This window comes from Cherax quadricarinatus, chromosome 12, assembly GCF_038502225.1.
Source record: "Cherax quadricarinatus isolate ZL_2023a chromosome 12, ASM3850222v1, whole genome shotgun sequence".
Lineage (NCBI taxonomy): Eukaryota > Metazoa > Arthropoda > Malacostraca > Decapoda > Parastacidae > Cherax > Cherax quadricarinatus.
The window spans coordinates 45021516-45035203 of NC_091303.1; the positions used below are offsets into that span (position 1 = coordinate 45021516).

A 13688-nucleotide genomic window follows, 5' to 3' on the forward strand; every position below is an offset into this window, starting at 1 on the left:
GAAGAGAGTAACATCTAGCAGTGGAACAGAGTAACATCTAGCAGTGGAACAGTGTAACATCTAGCAGTGGAACAGAGTAACATCTAGCAGTAGGATAGAGTAACAGCTAGCAGTGGGAGAGAGTAACATCGAGCAGTGGAACAGAGTAACATTTATCAGTGGGAGAGAGTAACACCTAGCAGTGGAAAAGAGTAACATCTAGCAGTGGAAGAGAGTAACATAAATCAGTGGGAGAGAGTAACACCTAGCAGTGGAAAAGAGTAACATCTAACAGTGGAACAGAGTAACATCTATCAGTGGGAGAGAGTAACACCTAGCAGTGGAACAGAGTAACATCTAGCAGTGGAAAAGAGAAACATCCAGCAGTGAAAAAGAGTAACATCTAGCAGTGGAAGAGAGTAACATAAATCAGTGGGAGAGAGTAACACCTAGCAGTGGAAAACAGTAACATCTAGCAGTGGAACAGAGTAACATCTATCAGTGGGAGAGAGTAACACCTAGCAGTGGAACAGAGTAACATCTAGCAGTGGAAGAGAGTAATATTCAGCAGTGAAAGAGAGTAACATCTAGCAATGAAACAGATAACATCTAGCAGTGGAACAGAGTAACATCTAGCAGTGGAACAGAGTGACATAAATCAGTGGGATAGAGTAACATCTAGCAGTGGGAGAAAGTAACATCTAGCAGTGGAACTGAGTAACATCTAGGAGTGGAACAGAGTAACATCTAGCAGAGGGAGAGAGTAACATCTAGCAGTGGAACAGAGTAACATATAGCAGTGGAACAGAGTAACATCTAGCAGTGGAACAGGTGTAACATCCAGCAGTGGAAGAGAGTAACATCCAGCAGTGGAACAGAGTAATACCTAGCAGTGGAACAGAGTAACATCTAGCAGTGGAACAGAGTAACATCTAGCAGTGGAACAGAGTAAAATCTAGCAGTGGAACAGAGTAACATCTAGCAGTGGAACAGAGTAACAACTAGCAGTGGAACAGAGTAACATCTAGCAGTGGAACAGAGTAACATCCAGCATTGGAAGAGAGTAACATCCAGTAATGGAACAGAGTAACACCTAGCAGTGGAACAGAGTAACACCTAGCAGTGGAACAGAGTAACATCTAGCAGTGGAACAGAGTAACATCTAGCAGTGGAACAGAGTAACATCTAGCATTGGAACAGAGTAACAACTAGCAGTGGAACAGAGTAACATCTAGCAGTGGAACAGAGTAACATCTAGCAGTGGGACAGAGTAACATCTAGCAGTGGGAGAGAGTAACATCTAGCAGTGGAACAGAGTAACATCCAGCAGTGGAAGAGAGTAACATCCAGTACTGGAACAGAGTAACACCTAGCAGTGGAACAGAGTAACATCTAGCAGTGGAACAGAGTAACATCTAGCAGTGGAACAGAGTAACATCTAGCAGTGGAACAGAGTAACATCTAGCATTGGAACAGAGTAACAACTAGCAGTGTAACAGAGTAACATCTAGCAGTGGAACAGAGTAACATCTAGCAGTGGGATAGAGTAACATCTAGCAGTGGAACAGAGTAACATCTATCAGTGGGAGAGAGTAACACCTAGCAGTGGAACAGAGTAACATCTAGCAGTGGAAGAGAGTAATATTCAGCAGTGAAAGAGAGTAACATCTAGCAATGAAACAGATAACATCTAGCAGTGGAACAGAGTAACATCTAGCAGTGGAACAGAGTGACATAAATCAGTGGGATAGAGTAACATCTAGCAGTGGGAGAAAGTAACATCTAGCAGTGGAACTGAGTAACATCTAGGAGTGGAACAGAGTAACATCTAGCAGAGGGAGAGAGTAACATCTAGCAGTGGAACAGAGTAACATATAGCAGTGGAACAGAGTAACATCTAGCAGTGGAACAGGTGTAACATCCAGCAGTGGAAGAGAGTAACATCCAGCAGTGGAACAGAGTAATACCTAGCAGTGGAACAGAGTAACATCTAGCAGTGTAACAGAGTAACATCTAGCAGTGGAACAGAGTAAAATCTAGCAGTGGAACAGAGTAACATCTAGCAGTGGAACAGAGTAACAACTAGCAGTGGAACAGAGTAACATCTAGCAGTGGAACAGAGTAACATCCAGCATTGGAAGAGAGTAACATCCAGTACTGGAACAGAGTAACACCTAGCAGTGGAACAGAGTAACACCTAGCAGTGGAACAGAGTAACATCTAGCAGTGGAACAGAGTAACATCTAGCAGTGGAACAAAGTAACATCTAGCAGTGGAACAGAGTAACATCTAGCATTGAAACAGAGTAACAACTAGCAGTGGAACAGAGTAACATCTAGCAGTGGAACAGAGTAACATCTAGCAGTGGGACAGAGTAACATCTAGCAGTGGGAGAGAGTAACATCTAGCAGTGGAACAGAGTAACATCCAGCAGTGGAAGAGAGTAACATCCAGTACTGGAACAGAGTAAGACCTAGCAGTGGAACAGAGTAACATCTAGCAGTGGAACAGAGTAACATCTAGCAGTGGAACAGAGTAACATCTAGCAGTGGAACAGAGTAACATCTAGCATTGGAACAGAGTAACAACTAGCAGTGGAACAGAGTAACATCTAGCAGTGGAACAGAGTAACATCTAGCAGTGGGATAGAGTAACATCTAGCAGTGGAACAGAGTAACATCTAGCAGTGGGAGAGAGTAACATCCAGCAGTGGAAGAGAGTAACATCTAGCAGTGGAACAAAGTAACATCTAGAAGTGGAACAGAGTAACATCTAGCAGTGGAACAGAGTAACATCCAGCAGTGGAACATAGTAACATCTAACAGTGGAACAAAGTAACATCCAGCATTGGAACAAAGTAACATCTAGCAGTGGAACAGAGTAACATCTATAATCACTCTCTCGTAGTGCACTTATTTTCGTGATGTATGTCAAAGTGAAATAGTTAATTGATACTATGACGTTGTCTGAGTTGAGTACATTAATTAAAACTTCAGACGTGTTGGCGAGTAGCCAAATATCTCAGTGGAACAGAGTAACATCTAGCAGTGGAACAGAGTAACATCTAGCAGTGGAACAGAGTAACATCTAGCAGTGGAACAGAGTAACAGCTACTACTGGAAGAGAGTAACATCCAGCAGTGGAAGAGAGTAACATCTAGCAGTGTAACAGAGTAACATCTAGCAGTGGAACAGAGTAACAGCTACTACTGGAAGAGAGTAACATCCAGCAGTGAAAGAGAGTAACATCTAGCAGTGGAACAGAGTAACATCTAGCAGTGGAACAGAGTAACATCCATCAGCGGGAGAGAGTAACATCCAGCAGAGGAAGAGAGTAACATCCAGCAGTGGAACAAAGTAACATCTAGCAGTGGAACAAATTAACATCTAGCAGTGGGATAGAGTAACATCTAGCAATGGAAATGAGTATCATTTAGCAGTGGAACAGAGTAACATCTTTCAGTGGAACAGAGTAACATCTGGCAGTGGAACAGAGTAACATCTGGCAGTGGAACAGAGTAACATCTGGCAGTGGAACAGAGTAACATCTGGCAGTGGAACAGAATAACATCTAGCAGTGGAACAGAGTAACATCTAGCAGAGGAACAGAGTAACATCCAGCAGTGGAAGAGAGTAACATCTAGCATTGGAATAAAGTAACATCTAGCAGTGGAAGAGAGTATCATTTAGCACTGGAACAGAGTAACATCTGGCAGTGGAACAGAGTAACATCTAGCAGTGGAATAGAGTAATAGCTAGCATTGGGAAAGAGTAACATCTAGCAGTGGAACAGAGTAGCATCTAGCAGTGGAGCAGAGTAACATCTAGCAGTGGAACAGAGTAACATCTAGCAGCGGGATAGAGTAACATCTAGCAGTGGGAGAGAGTAACATCTAGTAGTGGGAGAGAGTGTCATCTAGCAGTGGAACAAAGTATCATCTAGCAGTGGTAGAGAGTAACATCTAGCAGTGGAAGAGAGTAACATTTATGAGTGGGAGAGAGTAACATCCAGCAGTGGAACAGAGTAACATCTAGCAGTAGAACAGAGTAATATCTAGCAGTGGAACAGAGTAACATCCAGCAGTGGAAGAGAGTAACACTTAGCAGTGGAACAGAGTAACATCTAGCAGTGGAACAGAGTAACATCCAGCAGTGGAAGAGAGTAACATCCAGCAGTGGAACAGAGTAACATCCAGCAGTGGAAGAGAGTAACATCCAGCAGTGGAACAGAGTAACATCCAGCAGTGGAAGAGAGTAACATCCAGCAGTGGAACAGAGTAACAGCTAGCAATGGAACAGAGTAACATCCAGCAGTGGAAGAGAGTAACATCTAGCAGTAAGAGAGAGTAACATCCAGCAGTGAGAGAGAGTAACATCTAGCAGTGAGAGAGAGTAACATCCAGCAGTGAGAGAGTAACATCCAGCAGTGAGTGAGAGTAACATCGAGCTGTGAAAGACTAACATCTGATATATATATATATATGTATATATATATATATATATATATATATATATATATATATATATATATATATAAATATATATATATATACATATATGTACATATATGTACATATATATATATATATATATATATATATATATATATATATATATATATATATATATATATATATATATATGTATATATATATTTATATGTATGTATGTATATATATACATATATATATATATATTTATGTATGTATATATATACATATATATATAATGTATATATATATACATATATATATACATATATAAACACCCGCTGAGCAAATGCCAACAGCAGGACACCCGACGCCTCAAAAATCAGAGCCAAATTTAGCAAAAAAAAAATAGAAGTGGGTAATACTATTTGAGCACTGAAGCTTATAACCAGTGAGGATACCATCGCTCCTAAGGACATCCGTACGGCACAAGCCCTGATGGACGAACATCCACCCAGGGCTCCCAGTACCAATATTGACCTCCCTGACATTGCAGCAGGTGACGAACATTTAACCTTACAGGATGCTGATGTGTATAAAGCTGCTATGTCATTTCCACAGGGCTCAGCAGGAGGTTTTACCGGTTTAAGGCCTCAACACTTAAAACAGATGCTCAATCCAGCACTTGGTGAGGTTTCAGAGAGGCTGCTGTCTGAACTCAACAAATTTTCCAACCTGCGCCTGGCTGACAGTGTCCCAGAGGCCATTAGACACCTTTTCTTTGGTGCCTCATTGTGTGCCCTCCGGAAAAAGGATGGAGGAATCAGGCCCATTGCAGTGGGCAACACCCTTCGCCGCCTAGTGTTCAACAAGGATGTGAAGCAGCTGCCCACGCAGCACGAGTATACATCAACATGTCCGATGAGAAAGCCTTGATCAAATTGGACTTTGTCAACGCTTTCAACTTAGTCAGAAGGGATGCAGCTCTTCAAGCAGTTTCTAGAAACTGCTGGAAGAGCTTGAAGCACTCTCCAGTGAGCTCAATATCTGGCTGGCACAACAGAATCTCTCCTAGAGGACATCAGAAAAATTAAAGACATGGGAGAAAGCCTGGGCCTATCTTTAAACCCCACCAAATGTGAAATAATTTCTACCAATCCACAGATGATCCAGAATATTAGTGCTGGTTTACCAGGAGCACGAGCCATTGATCCAGCCAATAGCACTTTCCTTGGCCCTTCTCTTGGGTTCAATGCCATCGATCTGATCCTAGAAAAAAAAATCTCAGACCTCCGACGATGGAAGGCAGGATGAAAGGCATAGATACACATGATGCCTTCTACCTGCTCACCAAGTGCATGTCAATCCCAAAACTTACCTACTTTCTGAGATGCTCCCCAGCCTTCAGCAGTCCGAAATTCGAGGAATATGACTCTCTCCTTAAGACCATGCTAGAGAGTGTATTGAATGTTTCCCTTGAAGACGGACAGTGGTTGCAAGCCTCACTTCCGGTCACGTTTGGGGGGCTGGGAGTACGCAGATCCTCCCAGATTGCCCTACCAACTTTCCTATCCTCTTCCATAGCATCAAACGAGTTAATAAGACAAATTCTTCCTAACAACCTCAGTGACTCAGCAGGAATACAACACGTTAACTATGCCAGTGCCAAACTAGTGCCAAACCCTAGTGCAGCACTGGCCTGCCGCAGTTTTGTAAATGATTTAAAATCACTTATTTCGTGATTTCATTGCTATATAGGCTGCTTGTTGAGGTGGGTATTCAAACGGGAGGAGGCTGAAATTAATCCTCGAGATACCACTGCCACGAGTGTCCTCGGATCACGAGAAAAACATGTAGCTCAGCTGCATGCGTGATTCTTGTAGGATCACTGGCTCAAGTGGTAAGGCGATGCATACATTGTGCTGTCTCTGGAGGCGGTATAAGATTCGTAGGGTCGAGTCCTGGTCTGCCGCAGTTTGGTAAATTATTTAAAATCACTTGTTTCGTGATTTCATTGCTATAAGTATATATAGCATGTATATGTATGTATGTATATATATATATATATATATATATATATATATATATATATATATATATATATATATATATATATACATGTATATATATATATATATATATATATATATATATATATATATATATATATATATATATATATATATATATATATATATATATATATATATACATATATTTCAACAAACCAGCCGTATCCCACCAAGGCAGGGTGGCTAAAAAAAAAGAAAAGCGAAAGTTTTTCTTTTTAAATTTAGTAATTTGTACAGGAGAAGGGGTTATTTGCCCCTTGCTCCCGGCATTTTAGTCACGTCTTACAACACGCATGGATTACGGAGGAAGAATTCTGTTCCACTTCCCCATGGAGATAAGAGGAAATAAACAAGAACAAGAACTAGAAAGAAAATAGAAGAAAACCCAGAGGGGTGTGTATATATATGCTTGTATATGTATGTGTAGTGTGACCTAAGTGCAGGTAGGAGCAGCAAGAGGTACCTGAAATCTTGCATGTTTACGAGACAGAAAAAAGACACCAGCAATCCTACCATCATGTAAAACAATTACAGGTTTCCTTTTTGCACTCACTTGGCAGGACGGTAGTACCTCCCTGGGTGGTGGCTGTCTACCAACCTACTACCTATACACACACACACACACATACACACACACACACATATATATATATATATATATATATATATATATATATATATATATATATATATATATATATATATATATATATATATATATATATATATATATATATATATATATATATATATATATGGTCTGTGCCAAAATTTGTAATAGCTCTTAAAGGATTTTCTTTTCATTAGTGAATAATTTATCAAATAAGTGAACTTGCATTTCATGGATTCACGTTTTTTCCATTGTTTGTTCGTGTCTATTGGAAGACATTTGCTATATGCTCTTTTTGTATGTAAAGTTTATACATATTTTATGGATACCCTATTTATTATATATGTGCAACAACTATCTTTAACTAACTTAATATTACACAGGTTTGTTTTCTATAATACACCATCAGATTGCTTTTTCAAAGGAGATAATGGCATGTGTTGTGTTGATGCAGGTGGACAGAACTGTGGAAGCTTGGACCCCCAGTGTAATGCGCCTAGTAGAGACGACACAAGGCTGGGCTCTCATCGCTGTCGATGCAACCTACTCAACTATAACTAGCATTTCAGAATATGTAACTCCATTAACATCTTATATCACTGACTGGTTTAATTCTTTCATGGAAAATACTAATCCTTGATGAAAAATAAATTCAAGGACATAGATTAAATGTATTGTACTAGTATATACAGTGTATTGGTAGTAGCAGGGATTAGCAGATTTATTTGTAAAATAATATACACGTTAACTGTATAATATTACAGTTTATTGTATTCTTGAATGTCACAACTAATAAATAAAATTATGTGATTTTATGAAAAAGCATTTTCTTTAAATCTGATGTATACTTTTGATTCAAACAACCTACTCGTGATTTACAGCTTCCCCTTTGGTTTCGTCGACTATTAGGAAATCCTAACCATACCACAGGTGGGGGTTGAACATGCGGTCAGAGAGCCGTAAAACTCCAGACCGACACCTTAGCCACTGGGCCAGCTAGCGACAATAACATTTATTCAACTAGGTATATTTATACACCATAGGAAGGTTAGCATAGACACCACTGTGACCATAAATGGAATTTTTTACAGACGAATCTCCTACTCAGGTCCCATTAAAGCCGTCATCATGACTCATGAAATCGTAGTGACACGACTGCAAAGTAACCTTACCAACGGTGGGGACTGAACCCGCTATCAGAGAGTCATACAACTCCAGACTAACGCGTTATCAACTGGTCTGGAGTTTTAAGACTCTGACTACGAGTTCAAGCCCCACCCGTGGTATGGTTTGTTTGCAATCGTGTCACTACGATTTCGTGAGTCATAGGTTATCCTAGGTAAACTCTATTTAATTTGTGATACAAAATTGTTGTAACAGTTTCACATTACATAGACCTAAGTAAAACTTTACTGGGCCTACATAACGGTAGAGATAATGGTTTCCGGTCTTCTCTAAACGTGTTTCAATATCTTCCCTCGTAAGATTAAGAAGCTGTCACACAAATGTATATTGAATCCTTCAGTCTCTTTATGTAGTATTCTATTATATATTTTATTTTTATGAAATATATGTAAGATAGTAAAACCTTATAAACTTCAACTTTTACTGACGATGTACTGACTGAATCTCCACTTCGCTAAGCATTTCTTAGTAGTTCTTAGCCTAGTAATATTTAGGATTTTTTTCTAATTTAAGAGGCCTAAACAAGGCCGTGGTGGTGATAATTCCAGAACATAACAAATATAAAATTTCACACTTAAAGATGCACACACAAAAACTACACACACATACCTGGAGACAGGGGCCAGGAGCTACGAATCGACCCGTGCAACCATAGTTAGGTGAGTACACAGACACAGACACACACACACACACACACACACACACAGAGGAGAGGTTAAGGGAAATCAACCTGACGACACTGGAGGACAGGAGAGATAGGGGGGACATGATAACGACATACAAAATACTGAGAGGAATTGACAAGGTGGACAAAGACAGGATGTTCCAGAGATTGGACACAGTAACAAGGGGACACAGTTGGAAGCTGAAGACACAGATGAATCACAGGGATGTTAGGAAGTATTTCTTCAGCCACAGAGTAGTCGATAAGTGGAATAGTTCGGGAAGCGATGTAGTGGAGGCAGGATCCATACATAGCTTTAAGCAGAGGTATGATAAAGCTCACGGCTCAGGGAGAGTGACCTAGTAGCGATCAGTGAAGAGGCGGGGCCAGGAGCTCGGACTCGACCCCCGCAACCTCAACTAGGTGAGTACACACACACACACACACATACACACACACACACACACACACACACACACACACACACACACACACACACACACACACACACACACACTACATTCAGTTACTACTTGGGGGAGCTGATGGAGCCGATAAAGACTGAAATGTATGGACCAAGAGCAAGTTGACATGGAAGCTAAATCACAGTTGAGTCACAGAATGTTAGGGAGCACTTTCTAAGTGTCAGGGTAGCAGTGAAGTGGATTGAACTAAATATGGAGGTAGGCGAGGCAAACTGAATATTGTGCTGTTAACAGTTTTAAGAGGAGGAGGCGGCATGATTTGGATGAAGAGATGATAAACAACTAATACCTGTCAATGAAGCTTTAGAGGCAGGGACCAGGAGTTAAAACTTGATCTTTACAAACACAGCTTATTTAGTGTACACACACGCACACACGCACACGACACACACACACGACACACACACACACGACACACACACACACACACACACACACACACTTGCATATACAGCAGGCCTAGTGTCTAATCGACATATGCCTAGGACAAAATGGTAACTAACACGCACACACACACACACTCGCCGTGTACGTTAGGCCCATATTGGAGTATGCGGCACCAGTTTGGAACCCACACCTAGCCAAGCACGTAAAGAAACTAGAGAAAGTGCAAAGGTTTGCAACAAGACTAGTCCCAGAGCTAAGAGGTATGCCCTACGAGGAGAGGTTAAGGGAAATCAACCTGACGACACTGGAGGACAGGAGAGATAGGGGGAACATGATAATGACATACAAAATACTGAGAGGAATTGACAAGGTGGACAAAGACAGGATGTTCCAGAGATTGGACACAGTAACAAGGGGACACAGTTGGAAATTGAAGACATAGATGAATCACAGGGATGTTAGGAAGTATTTCTTCAGCCACAGAGTAGTCAGGAAGTGGAATAGTTTGGGAAGCGATGTAGTGGAGGCAGGATCCATACACAGCTTTAAGCAGAGGTATGATAAAGCTCACGGTTCAGGGAGAGTGACCTAGTAGCGACCAGTGAAGAGGCGGGGTCAGGAGCTAAGACTCGACCCCTGCAACCTCAACTAGGTGAGTACAACTAGGTGAGTACACACACACACACACACACACACACACACACACACACACACACATGCAACACACACACACACACACACACACACATGCAACACACACACACACACACACACACACACACACACACACACACACACATTGCCAGACTCACACATACACTCCCCCCTTCCCCCATCGACATCTCACTCCTTCACCTGATCCCTCCCCTCCCTCTTTCACCCACCCCCTCCCCATCTCTCCCTCCTTCCCCCTCTCCCTCTCCCACTCACCCACTTTCTTCACTCTCCTTCCCACTCCCCCTCCCCACTACTCTCCCACATAGCCACAGTTCCTCCTCTACCTCCCCCCACACACTCTGACATACACAATACTAACCTAACATACAGAATTACATAGGTTTCCCACTCTGAGGCAATCAGGATAAAACAAAAATGGGTTGCCAGAGAGCAACAAGAAAAACCAAGGGACAGGAGGAGGAAACTGCAAAGGAAGATTGGGCAGCAGAGCTCACAAAAGGGAACATGAATGGGAAAAGAAACTAGAAGAACTTAGCATGAGAATGGAAGAGAGGATAGACATGGAATGCAGGAAGTGGGAGGTGCAAGTCAAAGCAGCAGAGGCCAGGATACAGAGTTTAGAAGAGGAACTGAAAAATCTGAAACAGCCTAAAGAACTAAAGAACATTTTGGGATTGACAACAGAGACTGCTACCTCAGTCACAAATAAGGGGACTGTAGGGAAAGAAGGAGCAAAACTGCATGTAGAAGCTCAATCAGTGGAGACTGTAGTAAATGAAAGAGCTAAGCTATATGTGGAGGCCCTAACAGACCACAGCAGAGCCCAGGGAAAGCCTAGAAGGGAAAATGACAGGCCACTGAGCCCAAGTACATTAGCTAGTGAAACTGAAGAAAGGAAAGCTGCAATGGAGGAAATCAAATTGAATGAGGGGATACACAGGGATATGCAGTGGGAGCATGAAAGGGTGAGGTCAGTCTTTGTGTATGGGCTCCAGGAAGTTGAAGGGGAAACATATGAAGCAAGAAAACAAGGGGGAAAAAAAGCAATTGAAAGCATCATGAAAGCAATAGGAGAAGACGACAGGACCCAGCTGGAAAATTTTCGGAGAATAGGGGGGTTTGAAAAAAAATGAACCCAGCCAGTGAAAGTGACCTTCAAGGCAGAATCGACTCGAAACAGGATCCTGCAGGAGAAAGCACTATTAAGGGACATGCCAGCATACAGGAAGGTGTATCTTGACCGCGACAGAACACAAGCAGAAAGGCAGAAATAGAGAGAGATGGTACAAAGGTGAAAGGAGGAAAGAGAGGGGATGGAGAAGACAGACAGGAGATCCCAGACATAGGAAGATCAAATACAGCCTCCCTCACAACTTCCTATAGAAGCCTCTCAACCAGGTCAACCCCAGTGCAACCAAACACTCTAAACCAAAACACCCATGCCACATCCAATGCCCCCACCCACTGCATTACAAACTCCTCCCCCACAGCAACTACCCATAGTTCCTTATCAGGTCTCCCACTTCCTCAACCCCAATACACCTCTCAGACCACAATCTTAGAAAAGAAGTTGAAGGTGTGGTATACAAATGCAGATGGAATAACAAATAAGTATGAGGAGTGGCACGAAAGAATCAAGGAGACATCCCCAGACATAATAGCACTCACAGAAACAAAACTCACCAGAGTAATAACAGATTCAATCTTCCCATCCGGATATCAAATCCTCAGGAAAGACAGAGGGAGGAGAGGGGGAGGAGGAGTTGCACTGCTCATTAAAAACCAGTGGGGGCTTGAGAAAATGGAAGGAATGGATGGCACAGGCGAAAGGGACTACTTAGTAGGAACAATGCAGTCTGAGGGACATAAGGTGATAATTGCAGTAATGTACAACCCACCACAGAACTGCAGGAGGCCAAGAGAAGAATACAATGAGAGCAACAGAGCAATGGTCGATACACTAGCCGGGGTGGCCAGGAGAGCACACATGGGGGGAGCAAAGTTACTAGTTATGGGTGATTTCAATCACAAGGAGATTGACTGGGAAAACCTGGAGCCCCATGGGGGTCCCAAAACATGGAAAGCCAAGATGACGGATGTGGTACTGGAAAACCTCATGCATCAACATGTTAGAGACATGTTAGAGCCAGCAAGACTGGACCTTGTATTCACCTTGAGTAGTTCTGACATCGAGGATATCATGTACGAAAGGCCCCTGGGAGCTAGTGATCATGTGGTTCTGTGCTTCGACTACATAGTTGAGCTCCAAGTGGAGAGAGCAGCAGGAATAGGGTGGGAAAAACCAAACTACAAAAGGGGGAACTACTCAGGCTTGAGGAACTTCTTTCAAAACATTCAGTGGGAGAGGGAACTGACAGGAAAACCAGTACAAGAAATGATGGACTATGTGGCAACAAAATGCAAGGAGGCAGAGGAGAGGTTTGTTCCCAAGGGAAACAGAAATAATGGGAAGAACAGAATGAGTCCTTGGTTCACCCAAAGGTGTAGGGAGGCAAAAACTAGGTGTACTAGAGAATGGAAAAGGTACAGAAGACAGAGAACTCAGGAAAATAAAGAGATTAGCCGAAGAGCCAGAAACGAATATGCACAGATAAGAAGGGAGGCTCAGCAGCAATACGAAAATGACATAGCATCGAAAGTCAAGACTGACCAGAAGCTGTTGAACAGCCACATCAGGAGGAAAACAACAGTCAAGGACCAGGTAATCAGACTGAGGAAGGGTGATGGGGAATTCACAAGAAACGACCGGGAGGTATGTCAGGAGGTCAACACAAGATTTAAAGAAGTATTTACAGTGGAAACCAGTAGGACTCCAGGAAATCAGAGCAGGGGGGTGCACCAGCAAGTGCTGGATGAGGTACACATAACCAAGAAGGAGGTGAAGAAGCTGCTATGCGAACTTGACACCTCAAAGGCGGTGGGACCAGACAACATCTCTCTGTGGGTCCTTAAAGAGGGAGCAGAGACATTGTGTGTACCATTAACGAAGATCTTCAACACATCATTTGAAACTGGGCAACTCCCCGAGGTATGGAAGATGGCAAATGTAGTCCCAATTTTTAAAAAGGGAGACAGACATGAGGCACTAAACTACAGACCTGTATCACTAACGTGTATTGTATGCAAGGTCATGGAGAAGATCATCAGGAGGAGAGTGGTGGAGCACCTGGAAAGAAAC

General features: G+C 42.3%; 1 protein-coding gene across 10 annotated transcripts in view; it reads left to right on the plus strand.

Moving 5' to 3' along the window:
* The window catches only part of LOC128686675 (E3 ubiquitin-protein ligase trim-21), a 170967-nt gene extending 163055 nt beyond the window's left edge, over positions 1-7912 (plus strand). For all 10 annotated transcript variants that reach the window (XM_070084327.1, XM_070084334.1, XM_070084335.1 and 7 more), the window contains exon 5: positions 7545-7912. In XM_070084327.1, coding sequence (XP_069940428.1) covers positions 7545-7730 — 186 coding nt within the window. In that variant the 3' untranslated portion in view covers positions 7731-7912. The remainder of the gene's footprint in view (positions 1-7544) is intronic.
* Positions 7913-13688: the final 5776 nt, after the last annotated feature.